At 41.7% G+C, this 21,757-nt stretch overlaps 1 protein-coding gene across 1 annotated transcript in view; it reads left to right on the forward strand.

Annotated features, from left to right (window-relative positions):
- Positions 1-21,757, forward strand: part of TTLL1 (TTL family tubulin polyglutamylase complex subunit L1) — a 500,816-nt gene that overhangs the window by 339,047 nt on the left and 140,012 nt on the right. Inside the window, exon 8 of the mRNA XM_069628218.1 lies at positions 13,301-13,387. Coding sequence (XP_069484319.1) covers positions 13,301-13,387 — 87 coding nt within the window. The remainder of the gene's footprint in view (positions 1-13,300; positions 13,388-21,757) is intronic.

The raw sequence follows: 21,757 nt of genomic DNA on the forward strand, positions 1-21,757 counted from the left end.
GGCCAGTGGAAAGCCTGAACGCTACTGGTGAGTGAATGAACAAGAGTCCGGTTGGCAAAAGGCACCAAAGATAAAGGGGCAAGAGCAAGGCATTATGGGACTTGCAGTCCAGTTGGGAAAAGAGGGATAAAGAGTAACGGAGTGGTCCGACAGAGATAGATTGCCCAGTCAAAAGTCTCTGTGAGGTGTCTTGATCTCATAAATGCGGCAATGTTAGTGATAGAAATGTGAGATATGTGAAATGAACGTCCTATGCTAAATTGAAGAACTGATCGCGATGACAGGGAAACCAAGAGTACAAGATTGAATGGAACTTTTTATGCTTCGAACTACAGGCACCAAGAGGCATTGGGAGAGGAGCTAAAAGTAAAAAGGGAACGAAAGTCGAAGTGGTCCTGCGGAGGTATTTGACAAAGTTTTGCACATTCAGAAGTCTTCGACTGGAAACAAAGTGTAAAGAAACTTTACTTAATGGTAAAAGCTTGGGGAAGGGAGCCCCTAAGCATTATTGTTTAGAGGTCCGGGCCCGACGAAGGGAGACCTAACAAGAATTGTAATGTGAACCTTCATATTTGGAACTTAGTTGAACTGTGAAACCAGAAGAAATCGAGTTGTGTTTGAACTGTAGAACAAGGAACATTAATTTGGAAGGCTAAGTAAGCCTTGATCCACATTGAGAACTGTTTCCTTGCAACCAGAGCCAAAGCGTGTCACCCAGACAGAGTGTGCCACCTTACCCCGTGCTATGTAAATGTGGGGAAGAGAGGTTGCTTAGCTATTTTTTGTGAACACTATTTTTCCTTGTTACATACATATCCCTTTTCACAGTTATTCTAGAAGTATAAGGGCAGGCATTCGGCTTTTTTGTATAGGCCATCTTTATTTAGACTAAAAGACTGACTAGGACTATGTTTTCTTTATTTTGATGGTCGAGACTACTCCCATCTTAGTATTAGGGCAGGTTAGGAGTTTTCCAACGCCACAAATATTAAATAAAGGTTTTGAAAACATACTTTTGTTTGTGTCAGCCTCTGCCTTGTGATATCATGTCTCCCCTACAGTATCAAGAGAGACACAGACTCAAAAGTAACAGTTTGAAAACCTTTGTTTATAAACTTTGTTGGGTTGGCCTAACTGTGACCCCCTCTCTAAAGGGGTGGTTCCCTCAACTGATGCTTCTCAGGACAGTCGATGTCCGGAAGTTCAACACCAAAGTCTGTATGTGTCTAAACCTATACTTGCCCTCACTTTTAGACAAAATGTGTTCAGGGTCCTTCTTAAAGAAAAAATGGTTGTTAAAAAGGAACTGTAAACCACAGCTGGTTTCAGGAAGTCGTACCAATATGTGTAGTTCTGCCAGTTCAAAGTAGTTAAACTCAAAAGGGTTGCCTTTGAAACCTTCCAGGTAGGGAGCTTGCCATAAGTCAGTAGAGTTCACAATGTCTCTGGGTCTCTTGGCGTTCCCTTCCCCAATTTTCAATCCTTCCAGTTTCAAACAAAAAGACACAGTTCCTGTTAGGCCTCTAAGGGTTCCCTTCCCCAAGGTTTAGGCCTCTCTTCACAATGTTCAACAATTTCTCTGGTGGACTTCTCGGTCTTCCGTTCCCCCACTTAGGCCTTTCTTCTTCAAATTCAACATTTTCTTTTGTGGGCCTCTCAGGGTTCCCTTCCCCAAGCCTAGGTCCCTCTGGTTTGACACAAAAGTTCACTTTGTCAAGACACAACGTTTTAACACAGAGTTCTTCCCGTGGGGTAGTGTGATAGACTTTCCAAAACGCCGCACTTTGGATCCTGCCCTGCACGACCACTCTGACTCCTGACCCCTCTCTTTGTACTCTTTCTTCTTTTTGCGCACCTTTTCCTATTGTGCTTTTTTCCACTTGGGCTTAGTTTCTCTTTAACCTTCTTTCACCTTTCTTTCCTTCTATGGTGCACACCTGCACCCTTCTCTCTTCTTTGCTGTGCCTCTTGCACATGCCTCTTGACTTTATCGTGCCCTTGGCACTCTGTCCTTTGCTCGTGCACCCTTGCCGCTTCCTTTCCTTGTATAGTGCCTATTGCACTTTCACTTATCATCCTGCGGGTCTTCCGTACCCTCCTTTCCAACTTTCGGGTCGCTCTCACCCTTCCTTTAATTTCTTTCACTTATCTTTAACTTTTCCCATCTGTTGGGTCGCATGCACCTCCCTTTCCTGCTTCAGGTTGCTTGCACCCTCACTTTACTGTCTTTCGCTTCACCCCCCTTGCGCACTCTGCTTTTCCTTGTGTTCTATTTCATTCTGCTTACCGCTTTACTTTCTGCTTTCTCATTTAAGCCACTGCTCCCGCTCCAGCCATCCTCGCACCGCTTGGTTCCTCTCATTGACATAGAAACTCACCCAGGCAGCGCGGCGCCGCCGAGCGGCTCCACTGGATAACGGGGTGTGAGGTCAGGGCCTCACCACCTGCCCCTCAGATACCTCTGGACCGACACACGTTCCAAGGGAACAAGCACTGGCCTGGACAGGGCCAATAAGCAACCACTCGCTTTCCTCTGGCTTCAGAAACACGGCTCCTCTGCCACACTACGACCCCTCTGGTATACCGGGCCAGCCCCTTGGCGTTCCCTTCTCCTACGGCCCTCCCAGGCTTCTCGTGTTGCTGCCTTCGCGTTCCAACCAGCAATCCCAGCTTGCTCGTACTTCCTGGCAGAATCACACCTTTTATACCTGAAGTAATTGTCAAGTGGAGTCAGGTGTAAATGATTTGGGTTAATTACCTGACCATGCCAGACTCTTATCAGTGAAACAGTTTACTTGTGTACTATAGTAGTAGGCCTCTCCCGGCCTATGTTAAACTTGGGAGAAATCTTTATTGCTCTCGGTCGCCTCTTCTTCGTACCAGTACTTTTGGAAATGGGCATGTGGAGATGGGGTGCGATTGGGAAAGGAGAATACCATGTTTCACCCTTGGGTATTCTCCTCCCAATCCCCATGACCCTCCACTCAGGTGATCCTCCCACGGATGTCCAGCTGCAGGGTCGGCATCCAAAAGCGATGGCCCTTCCATGGCCACCTGAATGTAAAATCCCAGGGGAGTAGGTCGGACAATAACAACGGGTTTCTCACAACTGCCAAAAGGAACTCTGCATTTGGTGCTAACACCAAAACAGTTATATTCCTTGGGATTTGGAAAGCATTACCTTCAGGCTTCTGGAACACATCCATCATGGCACTGAAACTGGACACTGGAAACATTTGCATTTGATCCCTCATCTGCCACAGAATTAATCTCTAAATCCCCTTCTAGCTGCAGGTTGCAGAGGCCTCCTTTATTAAGATAGTTATCAGAACATTCTGGTCCCAGTATCACAGAATAGTTACTCTAGTTAATTTAAGAATTATGATTGCAGAATCCTAACATTTCAAAACGAATAGAAAACCTGGGGATACAATAGCATTTAAGGATCCATCTTGATTGGGTATTAACTGTTCCCTTCCACCTTATGCACCAATTCAATCCCAGCCCTGGACATTTCTGCAATTCCTTGGGCCAATTCTGGTCCACATACATGACAAGCACACCAGAATCAAACGGGACTAGTGATTCCAAAGTGTTTTCCTCAAAAAACAAAACAACCTTTAACATAAGCAAGCATCTGCTAATGGCAGAACTGGAAAATGTACGCTGGCTGGGAAAAAGTGAGAAAGTGGAATATACAGTCTCAGCGTCTCCTTCTAAAAACGAGATGGGTGATCCTTTTTCCTGGCCAGTACACAAAGCAAGCTTCAAATCATCCTTAACTGGATTTCCCTGTAGACTTCAGTTATTAATAGCAGGACAGAATAGAGGAATCCTCCACTGTTCCGGTCGGTGCAGAAATATGGTTGTTCCTTCCAAGGAGACACCTTGTAGCCCGTTTAAAAAAAAGAAAGAAAAATAAGAGGACTTTGTGACGAATCAAGGGATTCAGTCACTTCCACCAAGGGGAAAGCCCCTTCCTGTGAGGATACGGAAGTGAGCCCATTGTCAAACCGGATATTAAATTATGCCTCTTATTACAAACGATTTGAATGCATATTGGCCTACGGCAAGTTGCTTAAAATTGTACGCGAATAACTCTGCGGCAAGGCTTCGACCTTAGAAATTAATGTAAGCCGCCATCTTGAATCAAGCCTCCATTTTAGGTTAGAAACCGCCATTTTGGGGTTTTATACAAAGTCACCCTGTAATCTAAAATGGCCATCTCATGTGTCCTTGTTCTTGCCTTAACCTCTCCAACCTCTGTAGGGGAGTTAATGTCCAACCTGCCTTCAGGCTACATGTTAGGGTCATGTAGACCTTGTCCTTCGTTGACCTCAGGAGCTGAGGATTACTTGAATAAGCAATGTTAAACTACGAGTATACAAAAACAGTAATGCTATCCAAATATAATATGTGAAACATTTGTTTGGTCTGTATTAAAGCAGCATGTAAAGAGTGTAAATGTTAAATTAAAGAATAATGGAGTGTGTTAGTAAATGTGTTCAAAAGTAAACCGCATGCACGAGATATGTAAATTAGGAAAGTGAACCTGGCGCGACCCTATGGGAATCTTAAAGGGCAGAGTTAAGTACCTCCTTACCAAAAGCGACATCATGAGCATGGGAAGTGTCCACAGAATAATGCTTCGTAAACGTGTGTATTGATGACCACGTTTCCGCATCACATATGTTCTTAATAGTGACACCCTTTTCAAGGGCTGTCGATGTAGCCATGCCCCTGGTGGAATGGGCTTGTAAACCCTCAGGAGGGTCTTTGCCTGCCAGTCTACAGCACTCATATATGGCGATAATGATTATCTAGACAAGGTCTGTTTGGAAACAGCCTGGCCTAGGTTGTGTCCTGTATATCCTACAAAGAGCTGGTCGTCCACTCTGAACTTCGACATTCTGGAAATGTAAAAGCTTAATGCTCTCCTAGGGTCCAACCTATGGAGCCTTTCCTCTTCCTTCCCAGGATGAGGTGGAGGATAGAAAACTGGTAGCACAATCTTCTGACTTAAATGAAAGTCCGAAACTACCTTAGGCAAGAAGGAGGGTTTAAGCCGTAACACAAACCTGTCCTTGTGGAATACAGTGAAGGGTGGCTTGGAAGAAAATGCTTGCAATGCGCTCACTCTACGGGTGGATGTTATAGCAACCAACAGTATGGTCTTAAAGGTTAACAACCTCAATCGACACATGTGCAAAGCTTCAAACGGAGCACACATCAGAAATGTTAAAAGCAGGTTGAGGTCCCAAACCGGAACCTGAAAAGGAGATGGAGGGAACACATTTGTGAGCCCTTTTAGAAATTGAGTCATCAAGGGGATGCTGAAATAGAAGCATTCTTCTAATGAGCGCTTAAAGATTGAGAGTGCTGCCAAGTAGCCCTTGATGGTGGCAACCTGAAGACCTTTATGCGCTAATGAAAGCAAAAAGGATAAAATATCAGGAGTTATACACTGAAAAGGATCAACATTTTTTTCTCTGCACCAGTCGCACAACATATTCCAATGGCAATGATACAGAGATTTGGTTGCTGGCCGAAAGCAACACCTCCATTATGTCATCCGGGAGGTCCCAAATTGTATCTCAGCCTTTCAGAAACCAAGCATGGAGGTTGAGTTTTTACCTCTGGATGGAGAACCCAACCCTCCTCGTGCAAGAGAAGGTCCTTTCTTGGGGGAAGACGCATCAGAGGGCAGATGGACATGTCTAGAAGGTCCGGGTACCATGTCCTCCTGGACCAATCTGGGGCAATGAGGCTCATGTGTGTCTTGGCTATCATGTGTGTCGCGTGTAACGACTTAATAAGGGTCGAGGACCCGATGGGCACCAACAGCTTTGTGGGCTTTGAAGGCGTTGACGATATCGATCTCTCTCTTGAATGATTGTCAATCTGGGATTTTCTATGGTTTGTTTAGCGTGGCCTAATACATTCATTAATCATTCATTCATGCATGCATTCATTTTGAATTCATCTAGAATAGGCTATGTTTGAGCACTATAGTTTTGCTCTAAGGTATCATGGTTCCATATTTGCGGAGAGCCATGTAATTATGCATACTTGTCATTTATAGCCCAATATAGTGTGCTTTTAGGCGCTAGAGATATGCTTTGTGTTTCTGTCCATATGATTATGCTTCATTCTGAGCACGGAGAGACAACTATTTTCGCAGCAGAAAACAGTATAAAATGTTAATATAACAAAAATGAGTCTTGGCAGACTAACACAATGTTTAGCACAGAGAATATAGCGTTGACTACAGGACTGCAGAGATAGCATGTACAATGTTTTCGTTCTGCAGGAGAAGGCTTGTTTCATTTTGCATATGAGACAGTCTCATCGGTCAAAGGCCTAGCAGATTGGCACTTGGAGGGGGGGGTGGAGTTTCCTACCTGGAGCTTCCCCTTTCGTTCCCTCAAGGCCTTTTCTGTCATGGATTGACACTTGGAACATGTGTCAGTTTCGTGGCCTCGCCGAGGCACCACAGACCAACTCGATGCAGATCAGTGATGGACTTCTTCAATCCGCATTTTTTGCATTTCTTTAAACCAGACCAAGGTGTCAAAGGTGTAGATGACGAAGACATAACAAGTCGATATCTCGATAAAGAGAGAAGTATACTTCACAAGTACGAGCCATGCCAAGTTTCTCACAAAGCAAACGCGTTTGCTAAAAAATAAACTGAGACAAACGGGCACTGTGCATGCTACTTATAACCTCTGATGATGTCACCCTCGATGGAGGCCTTCGAGGGACACTAGCTCGTCGCAGACGCAGAGCATCCTCTACTGAAAAAGTTTTCCCAAGCAGCCGAAGCTGGACATTACATGTCAAAGATGAATACGTTGGAGTACACAAACCATTCGAAAGTGAGACTGGGAGTTTTACCCGCAAGATCGAGGAGGCTGGGAAACCGAAGGAGACACTACCTTGCTGTCAGAAAGCAGCTATGGAGAAAAAGGGACTGCACTTGTGTATATGCGCATTATAAATGAAATATATCAGAGCGGCATGCTGTCCGACCAGCAGAGCTGAGGAAATTGTGATGAATCCTACGGATCCCTTACCAAACCCCTGCCGAAAGTCTCCTCCCAGGTGACCTTGCTGTTGGTGCTCTGCAGGAGGATCACCTGGCAGGAGACCAGGCTCAGGGTGGTGATGAGATCCTTCCGGATGAGACATGGTATTTGTCCTTAAAAAGGAAGAATCTTTTACAAGTACCAAGGCAGGTAGTGGCTTATTGTCGTTATTTATCTAATCCACATATTGAACATTCTGACGTGGGTAGAGCTAATTTTCTTTTGTGTGAAATCCCTAAACATCTTGAGGGAAAGCCTGTCTGAGACTTATTCCACTCTATCTCCCAGAGGTACAGTGGAAGGACATCTCTATGTGATGGCTCAAATGAAATGCCTTCCCCTTTCCAAGTAAACTCTTGCGATTTTACCTTAAATACATGTATGAGAAATTAACCCATGTTTGAAGGTAGAAAACTGACTAGAAAACCTAATTGTTGTTGGGGACTTCAATACTGGGACGAGGAAGAGGGCTCACGAGAAATGTTGCAGACGAAGGCTTAAAAGGCCCCCTCAGGTGCAGGCCATTAGATGGAGATGCAGGTGGAGTTGGAAACAGCAGCAGTAGTAGTACCAGCAGCAGCAGAAGGAGAGCCCGTTGTTGGTAGTCCACGCAGAAGTTGTAGGAAAGAAGGGTTGCCGGGACCACTGAAAAGCAGATTCCAGCTGCCGATACTGAGAGGGGCCTTTTCCCCATAATTCTGAAGAGCAGAGATTTGCACAGCGGAAAGTGTGAAGGAAGAACGGTATTGCAGAGACTGTGCAGAAGGAAGCGTGCCAGGGACTGTGGCTGGGAGCTGGTGTGCAGCTGAGGCTCTCAGGAGCCAGCTGAGCTCTGTTTCCGTGGCGGGAACGAAGGCAACTTCAGTGAGGTAGTTTGCCTGCTCAAAAGGAGCCAAAGCAGTGGAAGTCCTGCAGCACGTGAAAGGATTGAAGGCAGAAGCCAGTGAGTGTCACCAAGCATTCTAATGCCTTCGGCGAAAAAAGGCAGGTGACTGTAGCAAAGGAGAATCACTCGCGTATGAGTGAATTGTTGGACAATGAAATGCAACAAAAGTAGCACTTGTATATTCGTGTATGAGGAAAAACAATGTAAACCCAACTGTTGAATGTTTGACATGAAATTGCTGGAATAGTTCTAATTGAATATTAAACTACAGAAAGCGGCTGAAATACTCATCGTGCGAGCTGAAAAATGATTCTGAAAGTGAAGGCTAAGCTATAGGATCATTTGTAAAGCAGAAAAACATTGTAGCACTGAATTTAAGTGACTGAACTTTAAATTGTGAGTTCCAGGGAACAAACAAGCATTGCCCAAAGCCAAGAGTGGTACAAGCATTATCCAAAGCCAAGAGTGGTGCAAGCATTGCCCAAAGCCAAGAGTTGTGCAAGCAATGTCCAGAGCCAAAAGAGACTAACAGCAAGGGATACCACTGAACCTATGGGCCCACCGGGAAGAATAGGGGCAAATGCATGGTTTTAAAGGGGTGAAGCTTGTTGATTGTGATTGTTCCATTCAATTGAAGCTAGTTTAAAAACTCACATTGCCAAGCCAAAAGGGCCTTTGGTTATTGATGTTGCAGAAAGACAAGAGTGGCAAAGAAGCTGGCCTTCTGGAAAGTGAATGTTCAGAAGAAGAGTGCCTTGCTTACATGAAGGTTTTGAGGAACACTAAAGTGAATCTTATTTTATCTGAAAAGTTGTTGAAAGTCTGACGCTGACGCTGTGGTAAACTGATGGTTGTCAGTAGATTTAGAACTTCAGAAGCGCTGTTGATTGTTGAAAACTATCGGGTAGGCGAGTAGACGTGCATGATGAATCTTGTAATGTGGGCCTGGTAAGAGAAGTTGTGGCAAATCATCTGGACTAAGAATATCATTCATGCTGTTTGATTAAGTGGAAATCATTTTTCAAGGAAGAAGAGTCATCTTTCTTTTGTTGAACCCTGGATTAAGACTTTTCTTTTGCGGAATTGAAGGAGCAAAGAACTGTGTGGTAACTTTGTTACAAACCCAGGTTTTTGTGTTTCTTTTTGCTGAACATTGGAACTAAATCCATCTTAAAACCTGGGGCAGTGAAGTTCACCCATGTTATAAAGAGAGACTGTGAACATAATATAAATACAATTGAGGATGTTGTGAATTGCCATATATTTCCTTGTGTATTTTATGTACAAGTGTGAGCAAATATCCTTTGTTAGCGTGTTTCCTTTAGTTTGTTAGGCAGGGAAATCCTCATCAGGGTAGGGATGGTGATGTGTTTACTGAAACTTATTGTTTAATAAAATGGCATATTTTGTGAAATCATCTAAAAGTTGCCTGCCTTACAATTCGGACCCCTCACAAAGTCCATAACAGTGCCTGAAGGGATGCTCAAAAAGGACCGGTGGCGAGCCCTATTGTTGGCGTGCCGGGTAGGCTATTTGCCAATAACAGACCCGTGGAGGTCTGTTCATGGGAGGAGAACCAGACCAACAGACCAGAGGAGGAAGGAGGTGCCTTGAAACAGCACCGAAAGACAGACCCTTCCATCGCCCAACTGCCAAAGAAGAGCAAAGTGTGTCGGAAAAGGGACACAGGAGAAACCAGAATCCCAGGCCCCTTTTTACATCTGAGTCTCAACAGACAGTGGTCTGCAAATGGCAACAATTTGCATTGGCTCCAACCCAGAACAGTACAATATTTAGAAACATGCATAATGTCATTTGATTGAGGAGCTATGGGGGCACAAGATAACACTTCTGTCATCCCCTTCAAAGTTGAACAACCCTTTGAAGAAAGATGGATGAGCAAACTGGCCAGCTCATGCTTGATTTATTTCTAGGAAGCTCTCTCATGCAATGTAGGCTGTGAACTTTCTCACAGCTGAGGCTCTGCAGCATGCTGCTTGAATTTAGTAATATAGGCAAGACATTCATAGTGCCTTGACTTTTCAGCAAAAAGCTATATGTTTAGATATTTGACAGGAAGCTGACTCGAAGGCAGAATAATTATTCAGAACTGGACCATTGCAGTGTTTAGACTCTATTGTCTGCACCTCAGTATTCTAATTATTTATTGATGAGACCAGATCCTGGATCTGATCCCTCTGTTTTAGGCTCTTTGTGTGTCGGAATGGATATGATCAGCTCTTTCCCTGATGCCACAGAGCCACGCTGTGTTGAACCCAGAGTTAAGCACAGTGGATCCCTTTGAAGGAATTTGGGAATCTCCAAGTACGAAGAAAACTCACTTTTGTAAAGACTCTTTAGAATGAGTCTCAAGAGACCAAATAATTGTGGGCTAAGTAACAAAACATGGGCACACACTCATTGAAGCAAGGAGCAAGTGAGAGGAGCAGAAGATGTATGATGCTTCTTCCTCCTGCATCTACAGCCATTAAATACTATCCGAGACCTCGGAAGAAAGTTCACGACTTCCATACCGGCTTGGTAATCTCCCATTGCTCGTACACTACTGTATGGGAGCAAGGTAAGAAATACAGGTATGCTGACTTCTTGAAGCAACCTATTGAATGGGTTATGAAAGCCGAGCCTCCCTGGAAGCTAACAATTCGGAGCAGCACCAGATCGCTAAACCACGTCTCATGGCCTTGACTGTGGATCATGTGTAAACTGCCACCAGACCAGCCCGATTGTCAGGGGGGACCATAATGATCACAAGCCAGAATAGTGACCAACAAAAAAAGAATGCTCATGGATCTGACTGGCTATTGTTGCATGTGGGCAGCTCACTGCCATTAGTGTAATGTGCAGAAAAGGGTGGAGATTGTGACCAGTAATGGGGATAGGCCAAATGGCACCTGCAATCTATTTCAGACTACTGTTTATCTTATACTGAAAGTGAGCATGGGCTCTTGCATTGACTGTTTCAGATAATGGATTGGTAGCAAATCATCATGATTTTGCCAAGGTTAAACAGTAGTAAAGCCAAAGAGACATGTTGTTTTCTGCATTCTCTTCTGGCCACACGTATGTGCTGCTTCATGCTTCATTTAATACTAGTTCATTTGATTTTGGTTAGCAGGCAGACATCGCTCTTCACGGGTGTATCATGAAGCAGACTTGGACCCGTTGTAGGCCTCAGAGGTAATTCTTTTTCAACATAGGTTTATTCACTCGTCAATAAAAAGCTTATTTGATTATCAGGGAGAAATCGTTCTTCTGTGGTCTGTCATGAAACAGACATGAATCAATCATAGGCCAGACAGGTAATTCTCTTTCAACATAGATTTATTCAAGGATCAATACACAGAAGAGTGAAAATAATAAATGGGCTGCACACATTTGGTCGGGATAGCTTCTTAACTACATATTCCCTTGCTGTGTGGCTGCCCATGCGAATGTCTCTTGCCGGGGGAAAGCATTCCTATGGGTTGTCTGAGTCTTGTCAACCCCTGGGCATATCCCATCCAGCTGCTTAGCACAACAGAACAAAATTCACTCATCTTTTGCCAATTCTCTTTCTGGATCTAGTGCCTAATAGGATGCCTTACTGATGACCTGTTCCACCAAGCAACGGTCTAGAGCAACGAAGCATAAAAGGGGTTGACAGCATGCTTCATTGGAACAGCCATGGCCAATTTCCTGACAGCCCTATAGGACTAGGAAATTCCTGGGTGTTACACAGGCTGCTGCACATTTACATTTAGGAGTGAGATGTTGAGTAGGTGTTTTACCCAGGGATTGTACCTGCCTTTAACCCCCACTGCTTCATTGTACCCTCCCATCAAAATACATTTTAAGCTAATGCCCACAATGTACTAACGAGAGAGAAGAGGTGAAAGCGCAAGTTTAATATTCATTTAAGGTGTTGGTTGGGCTCCAACAAAGAATATGAAACTCGGACCAACTTTTTAAGAGGGGTTGTGGGGGGAAGCTGTGTACTTTTACTGTAGTTTCCTCTGTCAAATTTAAAAGGATCTTGACAGCAAATAAAAATAGAACAATGTGATTCATAGATCAACCGAAATCAGTCAGTAATTCTGATTCAGAGGCAACGTTGTTTGTGTGAGGGTTAGCTGAATAGACGGCTTACAAGTTAACATGGTCCATGACCTTGCCAGAGGTGTGGCTGATTAGGCTTTAGGCAGTAAACGATGTAGAGGTAAAACCTTCGTCAAATTCTTACCCATTTTCAATCTCATTATCACTGCAAGTAAACATTAGGCAATATTCAAAAGTACAAAAACAGGGCATATCTAGTTTGCACCATTTTTAGTTCTTGGAGAATAAAGAAAGAAGTGCAGATATTCCAAAGGCATCAAGGTAGCCCACAGTTGCCAGGTCGATGAACGTTTGTGCTTCTATGTTTACGTGTGTGCATTTGTGCTTGGTATAAACTCCCCAAATTTGTCCAAAGAATATGTATTGCAGTAGTTGGGCGGCATATAAAGGGCCATTTAAGAGAAGCACAGGTAACTCGCAGAGATGTCTATTGGCAACGCTGGTTTACCCTTGATTTGTGGGAAAAGGTTTGGGGTGCCTATTAGAGTGCCAGATATATGGTAGTTTCTTTCATTTTTACTTGGGGTGTTGAAAGGTCTTGAAGACTATCTTCTTCTGCGGGTATGTGCTCCAGTTTGTACCTTGGGAAACGTGTAGTACCAGAACGTGTGAGGGATTTAATGCTCATGCTGATGGGAAATCCCGTTCAATAAACAAAAATGTCATGCTTGTCTCGCTGTCACATCTGCTCCCTAGAATATCAATGATGATTTTATCGGTTTTGGATGCAATACCAAGATCCTCATTGATTTACTTGCTCAGGTCTTGACAGCCATGCTTTGTAAAACAAAAACAAAAATATTTCAACTCATAGGCTTACTTGTGGCCAGTATTGTAGGTTCTCTAAAAATGTGATTATTTCTTGTTAATCGATCACTTTTTGATTTTCAAGCTTGGTGTGCTGTGGGATTAAAAAATACTTTCCATGCCTTTCGCAGGGTGGTTGCTCTCCTGGAGGCTGACCACATACTGTACTATTGGCAACTGTTTTAAGTGTTTATTACTGGCCTGGCATTGATACAACTGATGCCTTATGAGAATAATAAAGCTTTCCTCCACTGATGCCAGCATTAGGTGTTTTGCTCAGTCCCGTTATGGGTCGGGGTGGTTGGTTATATATACTAAGGATTAACAAGGATCAATAAAATAGTGTGGTTATGTATTTCATTTTATTCTATTCTAATAAAAGGTGATTTGCTTTTTATTTTAGCCTGTGATGAATAATGACAAACACTGCTTTGAGTGCTATGGATATGATATTATCATTGATGATAAGCTTAAACCATGGCTTATTGAGGTAAGTTGTCAAATATATTATATTTAAAATAGAACATATTAAAACCTTATGTGTTGCATTTAATAGTTTTTTGATGAGGTGAGTCAATTTCTGGTTCCATTCAGAAGTGCAGAACTGTACTGTGGCGTGTTAAAGAAAACACTGGTGATGAGCCTACTACCCTTGCAATCTCTCTTGTCAACTTCAAAGCACACATTCAAGTGCCTGCTTCATATTGATCGCTAGTAGGGACCTGGCCGACTTAACCCAACTTTGCTTTGGCTAAAATCCACACACACATATTAAAATGCCCTGACAAATTTCTCATACACGGACTTCGGTCCCCCAAGGGCGTTCAACCTCCAACGCGCTGGGAGCATACCAGTGGTGAAAAGCGCTTTACCAATGACGATGACGACGATGATGATGATGATTTAATCGGAAACTGGTTTTGAAGTGAAATTTTAAAGATTAATATTTGAGAAAGAAGAATGAAAAAGCAAACGATTGGAAGCCAAAAGTGGTAGAAAGTTTGAAACCATAGTAAATAATTTCAAAGATGATGTTCTGTGGATGCAGGAGGGAATGGTGGGCTGCCAACTCATTTTAAAATTAAAGTAATCTTTTTTTAAATATGTTTTTATAAAGGGTAGAAGGACACATTGGACCAGATTCTCAAAAGGGAATGCAATTGAAAACTGTGAGAATGATTCCACACGGGTTGTATATAATAATCAGTCTTTATTCAAAGTAAGATGCACACAGACCCCCAGCACGTCTTTCCTCCAGGCTGGGGCAGTAACAACTGGTACAAAACTAACCTCAAGCCTAAACATTCTACACAGTAACATAAACGTTCTACACTACATCATATTGGTTGTGCTAACATTCCACTAAGAACATCATGTACATCATACATGATCTACACAAATAACTATTTACATAAGCATCATTATAACACGTCTCCCTCAGTTATCACACCCAACTTCTCCGCACAATGGCAATTCTATTTTTATTCGACACTTGTCGTCCACTCACTCTAACAGCACCCTTCATTACAGCAACAACACGCATGGGATCAGAATATAACAAATCACCTTTCCTCTTTATCATGGATTTCCTGATCCTCACCAACTCGCCGCATTCCACTAGGAGTTCCTTCTTACCTCTTCTCCTCCCTCATGACATACTCTTCTTGCTTTCCTTTTAGATTCCTCCTCATCTCCTCAACCTCACAGTCCGAATCACCACCTCTCCCTAACCAGGTGGGACTCACTTCTGAAAAACCTCTTCGACCTCTCATAAGCTCAAAAGGTGACACTCCTGTAACAGAATGGAAAGCCATCCTCAACGCACACTACCTTTCCTTGACTGCTGTCTTCCTGTCTAAACCACACACTCCAGCTAAACAGATCCCTTCCATAATGCACCTGTTCATTCTTTCCACTAATCTGTTCCCCTCGGGTGGTATAATGCTGTTCGCTTATGGTTTATACCACAATTTAGCACATACTCCTTAAAAAAAACAACTGTAAAAATGTAAGGCATTGTCAGTTAATATGCTACAAGGAAACCCCTCCCTCGCCAAAACTTCCTGCAAAAATACGACAATATTTTCACGGTGTATCTCCCTAACCACCTTAAATACACAAAGGAGGAAGGTAAAGAATAGTTCGAAACCCATCTTCTCATTGGCCTAATCGAGGTAAATTCATCTAACACAGAACAAACTGAAAAAATGAATGTCCTGCACACCCTCAGTATGTTATTAAATTACAATTCAATTTATTCAAAAAAATTATTGTCCTTTTAAAAAGAATTCATACATTTTATAAAAACATAAAAACACCCATTTCTATCCCTTGGACAACCTTCAATTAAAGGAAATCACCTGTGTAAATCATAAATACATAACATAACAGAATTCACAACATATAACCAAGACCGTACATAAAGAATACATTTTTTAACATGTGTCTCAGAAAATAAAATCCCAACATGTTTCTGTTCACAATGTCTTCAATGACGGAGCATTCATCGGGGGAGTTTTTATTAGAGAAGTGAATTCCTTCAACATCACTAGTTCAAGGATCAAGCAACAACTTCTTTCCAAAATGGGGGGTATCCTAAAAATCTAAAAACAAAAATGAAAAAACTTATATTAGTGGCCATGAAACGAATTCTCCCAAATAGGAAAGCTGGCCTCTATCTTCATAAATTCAGAAAGGCAAGCTACCAAAACAGTTACAACATCAACCAAATTGTAAAATTCCAGAGACTATATACCTTTTGATTCTTAAGCCTCCTGCAACTGATTTCTTTAAATTCGTTGCCTTGTGCTTGAAACATCAAGCTCCTCAAATACAACATTATGCTTGTGAATCGCAAAAAACCAAACAGATATCTGCAAAGAAACAAAGCCAACACACCTCAGTTATATCACGTGGTAAATCGACTAGACTAATACCTTTTATAGCTGATTGAAATACAACACTAAATTACCTGGATAGTTCGTTATTTGGTGTCCACACCTTTAGTCTCCGTCCATAGATGGACTACATATCTGAATTGCTCCACACCGTGCCAATTAGTGCACACCACTCTGAAATGACATAATAGATGAACAAATACGTCAATTCTCATGGCGTAATTCTCTATTAACACAACCCTAAGTATAACCATCTGGGCATGAGATACCAATCTCGCTCAATGCTACCCAAAAGCAAGTTCTCAATACTGGAGGACACGCCAATACGCATCCTGCACTAGCTCTCGAACATGCGAGTAAACACGCTAGATAATCTACATACAGCCATATTCGCGTTGCTCATTAATAACATCACTTCTCTTACTCTCAGGCTAAATGCCACAGTATCAACGCGTAACGAGCACAGCCACAAGGCACATTTACCTGAAACGGGAATTTCCAATGGAACGCGCTACGCCAGACATACGCGCCGGTTCCGTATTCAACAGTATAAATAGAGTGAAAACAAACGATGGACTCTCATACACGACCAACATAGTAAGCATATCGTGCGCCTTAATGAAAAGTGCTACGGAGCCTAAAACGATATAAATCAGCATATATATCGCAATATTCCTACATGCACATCATAAATTAACGGATCCCCTTGATTTATTAGGGAAGCACAGGACCAAAATAAGGGTGAAACGCACTGAGCTGTCCAACAGAGCATACATTAGGTGAAGTTATCATAATAGAGACAAGCCTCATAACCGGCAAAGCGCCCTGTTTAGGCATAGGCGTGGGAATATGGTGGTGTAATAAGAACAAGTCCAGAAAAGGTGGTGGGGTAGTACAAGACTGGCTTCGGGACAAAAAATAAGGCGGGGCAGGGGGGGGGACGCAAAGATGCCTTGAATATATCGGATGTTGAAAAAATCCACCCCTCGTACATAAGAATGAAAAGGACATGTAAAGAATGACTACAAGAGTGTTGCCTTCGTAGTGCAATGTTGCCCAAATTTAGCTTATCACATCTTTCAGAGCAGATTTAGCTCATCATGCATCAATCATAAATACAGAAAGTGCTTCTTACTTTATTGTAATCAGTTAATGACCTAAAGGCAAACAATAATTAAAATTTATCAATCATAATTTTACATGATGCCAATCAATTCCTTCATTTAAACCATCAATATCGCTTTGAATTTTGAAGATCATCTTTTGTTCAAAATTATCCAATCTGCAGGCCGTATCACTTTTAGTCAAACCTGTAACCTTTTTTAAAATAGTCAATTCAAAACTCTCATGGCTATGATCTTTTTCTACAAAATGTTTGACCATTGGTGCAGTTAACACTTTATTTTTAATACAGCTCCGATGTTCTATCATCCTAATGCGACATTTTCTGTTGGTTTTCCCAATATACTTTAAACCGCAAGGACACGTAATCATATAAATTACATTTTCTGTATTACAATTTGTCATCTCACCAAGTACCCCATCTGTTTCTAGGCCAATATTAACATGAGTTGTTTCCTTGGTGAATCTGCACATAGTACACTGGCCTCATGGAAAATGGCCTTTCACAGTAGGGAAACCCCACAGAGTGGTCTGTCGGGGCATAGGTTTCTGTATTTCAGAGATGTCATTCCTCACCAACATGTTTTTAAGATTTTGGCATCTTCTAAACGCCACAAGTGGGGGGGGGTTCTTTGTCCTTATAGACTTTTTTCCAGGTCTTATTCACAATGTTTTTGATCTTATAAGAAAGGTTTGAAAAGGTATTTACAAACACTATTCCAGTTTTGTTATCATTCTTTTCTCTTTTTTCCAATAAGGCCTCCCGGTTGTTGTTATAGGCTCTCTTGGCCGTTGTTCTGATTAGTTGTTTTGGATAACCTTTCTCAGTAAGTCTGTTGGTCAAGATCTCCGCACTTTTACAATAATCCTGTTTTAAGCTGCTGTTTCTTTTTAGCCTGATAAACTGTCCAAATGGTAGATTGGATTTTATATGTTTGGCATGATGACTCGAATAGTCTAACAAGGCCTTCTTATCAGTACTTTTGCTAAATGGTCTTACTTTCAGCACCCCCAGATGATGAAATATAGTAATGTCAAGAAAATTAATTTCTTCCTCACTTATATCTTGGGAGAATTTGAGATATCTATTTTGGCTGTTCAGCCAATCTACAAAAGTGGAGGCTTCCTCCTTAGTGCCATCCCAAATAATGAAAACATCATCTATATATCTCAACCACTTACATAGATGGATTCTGTAAGCATTGTTTGCATGATAAATCATAATTTAAAAAAAAAAAATCAACATAAAGGTTGGCTAGGTTAGGGGCCATAGCTTCCCCCATCGCCGTGCCTTCCACTTGCTGATAGAAATGCCCTTGGCATTGGAAAAAGTTCTTGGTTCATGTAAATTCGGTACACCACATAATGAAAGCACTGCTGACAGGATGTCCGTCTTCCCTGTTGAGCAGATTTTCTTCCACCACTTCTAGAGTAGCTCTTTGTGGTATTACTGTGTAAAGGGATTGTATATCAAGACCAATTAATAAATTGTGTCCTGGGGTGAACTCAAGATTCTCAATTTTGTTAATGGCATCTGCAGTGTCTCTGAGATAGCTGGACATTTTCAGGACAAAGGGTCTTAGGTAAAAATCTGCATATTTCGACAAGGGTTCAAGAATCGAACTTACCCCTGACAATATAGGTCGACCAGGTGGATTAGTTAAACCTTTGTGTATTTTAGGTAATATATAGAACACGGGGACTCTTCCCTGTTCTCCTGTAAGGTATTCAGATTCCTGTTGACTGATCATTTTAGCCTCAAGAGCACTGGACACTTTGTCCTTGATAATGCCAACTAATTCCATAGTGGGGTCATTCTTCAGGGGACAATAACTTCTTTCATCACTGAGAAGCCTCATGCATTCATTGATATAGTCGACACGATTTAATAGAACAATGGCTCCTCCTTTATCAGCCTGTCTAACTATAACCTCTTTGTTTTTGGCTGAATAAGGGTCTGAACTTTGTGACCACTAAGAAACACGACCTGTTCGAATTTAGGACCGAATTGCAGGGGTTAATGCGTAAAGTACATCTTAATGAATACTTTAGTGAAGGTAATGAGTTTACCAACACTAATTTTAGTGGTTTAAGAAATAAATCTACCTTCAACGCTCCTACTTAGTCACTCCCCGGAATCGATTGTATTTGAAAAACAGGTGTTGTGTGAAATACGCAAATTAGAGCTAATGGATAATCGTCATCACTCCAATTTTAGCAACATCCAACGTGCCCTCATAACTAAACTAGCCAAAAACAAAGAGGTTATAGTTAGACAGGCTGATAAAGGAGGAGCCATTGTTCTATTAAATCATGTTGACTAAATCAATGAATGCATGAGGCTTCTCAGTGATGAAAGAAGTTATTGTCCCCTGAAGAATGACCCCACTATGGAATTAGTTGGCATTATCAAGGACAAAGTGTCGAGTGCTCTTGAGGCTTGTGTCAGGGGTAAGTTTGATTCTTGAACCCTTGTCGAAATATGCAGATTTTTACCTAAGACCCTTTGTCCTGAAAATGTCCAGCTATCTCAGAGACACTGCAGATGCCATTAACAAAATTGAGAATCTTGAGTTCACCCCAGGACACAACTTATTAATTGGTCTTGATATACAATCCCTTTACACAGTAATACCAAAAAGAGCTACTCTAGAAGTGGTGGAAGAAAATCTGCTCAACGGAGAAGACGGACATCCTGTCAGCAGTGCTTTCATTATGTGGTGTACCGAATTTGCATTAACCAAGAACTTTTTCCAATTCCAAGGGTAATTCTATCAGCAAGTGGAAGGCACGGCGATGGGGGCAGCTATGGCCCCTAACCTAGCCAACCTTTATGTTGAATTTTTTGAAAAAACTGTGATTTATCATGCAAACAATCCTTACAGAATCCATCTACGTAAATGGTTGAGATATATAGATGATGTTTTCATTATTTGGGATGGCACTAAGGAGGAAGCCTCCACTTTTTTAGATTGGCTGAACACCCAAAATAGATATCTCAAATTCACTCAAGATATAAGTGAGGAAGAAATTAATTTTCTTGACATTACTATATTTCATCATCTGGGGGTGCTGAAAGTAAGACCATTTAGCAAAAGTACTGATATGGATGCCTTGTTAGACTATCGAGTCATCATGCCAAACATATAAAATCCAATCTACCATTTGGACAGTTTATCAGGCTAAAAAGAAACAGCAGCTTAAAACAAGATTATTGTAAAAGTGCGGAGATCTTGACCAACAGACTTACTGAGAAAGGCTATCCAAAACAGCTAATCAGAACATCGGCCAAGAGAGCCTACAACAACAACCATGAGGCCTTATTGAAAAAAAGAGAAAAGAATAACAAAACTGGAATAGTGTTTGTAAATACCTTTTCAAACCTTTCTTATAAGATCAAAAACATTGTGAATAAGACCTGGAAAAAAGTCTGTAAGGACAAAGAAACCCACCCCCCCACTTGTGGCGTTTAGAAGATGCCAAAATCTTAAAAACATGTTGGTGAGGAATGACATCTCTGAAATACAGAAACCTATGCCCCGACAGACCACTCTGTGGGGTTTCCCTACTGTGAAAGGCCATTTTCCATGCGGCCAGTGTACTATGTGCAGATTCACCAAGGAAACAACTCATGTTAATATTGGCCTAGAAACAGATGGGGTACTTGGTGAGATGACAAATTTTAATACAGAAAATATAATTTATATGATTACGTGTCCTTGCGGTTTAAAGTATATTGGGAAAACCAACAGAAAATGTTGCATTAGGATGATAGAATATCGGAGCTGTATTAAAAATAGTGTTAACTGCACCAATGGTCAAACATTTTGTAGAAAAAGAGCATAGCCATGAGAGTTTTGAATGGACTATTTTAAAAAAGGTTACAGGTTTGACTAAAAGTGATACGGACCGCAGATTGGCTAATTTTGAACAAAAGATGATCTTCAAAATTCAAAGCCATATTGATGGTTTAAATGAAGGAATTGATTGGCATGATGTAAAATTATGATTGATAAATTTTAATTATTGTTGTTGTTTGCCTTTAGGTCATTAACTGATTACAATAAAGTAAGAAGCACTTTCTGTATTTATGATTGATGCATGATGAGCTAAATCTGCTCTGAAAGATGTGATAAGCTAAATTTGGGCAACATTGCACTACGAAGGCAACACTCTTGTAGTCCTTTTTTACATGTCCTTTTCATTCTTATGTACGAGGGGTGGATTTTTTCAACATCCAATATATTCAAGGCATCTTTGCGCCCCCCCACCCCGCCTTTTTTTTTGTCCCGAAGCCAGTCTTGTCCTACCCCACCACCTTTTCTGGACTTGTTCTTATTACACCACCATGTTCCCACGCCTATGCCTAAACGGGGCGCTTTGCCGGTTATGAGGCTTGTCTCTATTATGATAACTTCACCTAATGTATGCTCTGTTGAACAGCTCAGTGCGTTTCACCCTTATTTTTGTCCTGTGCTTCCCTAATAAATCAAGGGGATCCGTTAATTTATGATGTGCATGTAGGAATATCGCAATATATATATGCAGATTTATATCGTTTTAGGCTCTGCAGCACTTTTCATTATGGCGCACGATATGCTGAGTATGTTGGTCGTATAGAGAGTCCATCGTTTGTTTTCACTCTATTTATAGTGTTGAATCCGGAACCGGCGTGTAAGTCCGGCGTAGCGCGTTCCATTGGAAATTCCTGTTTCAGGTAAATGTGCGTTGTGGCTGTGCTCGTTACGCGTTGATACTGTGGCGTTTAGCCTGAGAGTAAGAGAAGTGATTTATTAATGTGCAACACGAATACGGCTGTACGTAGATTATCTAGCGTGTTT

The sequence above is a fragment of the Ambystoma mexicanum genome, chromosome 12, assembly GCF_040938575.1.
Source record: "Ambystoma mexicanum isolate Mex_15411 chromosome 12, UKY_AmexF1_1, whole genome shotgun sequence".
Classification (NCBI taxonomy): domain Eukaryota; kingdom Metazoa; phylum Chordata; class Amphibia; order Caudata; family Ambystomatidae; genus Ambystoma; species Ambystoma mexicanum.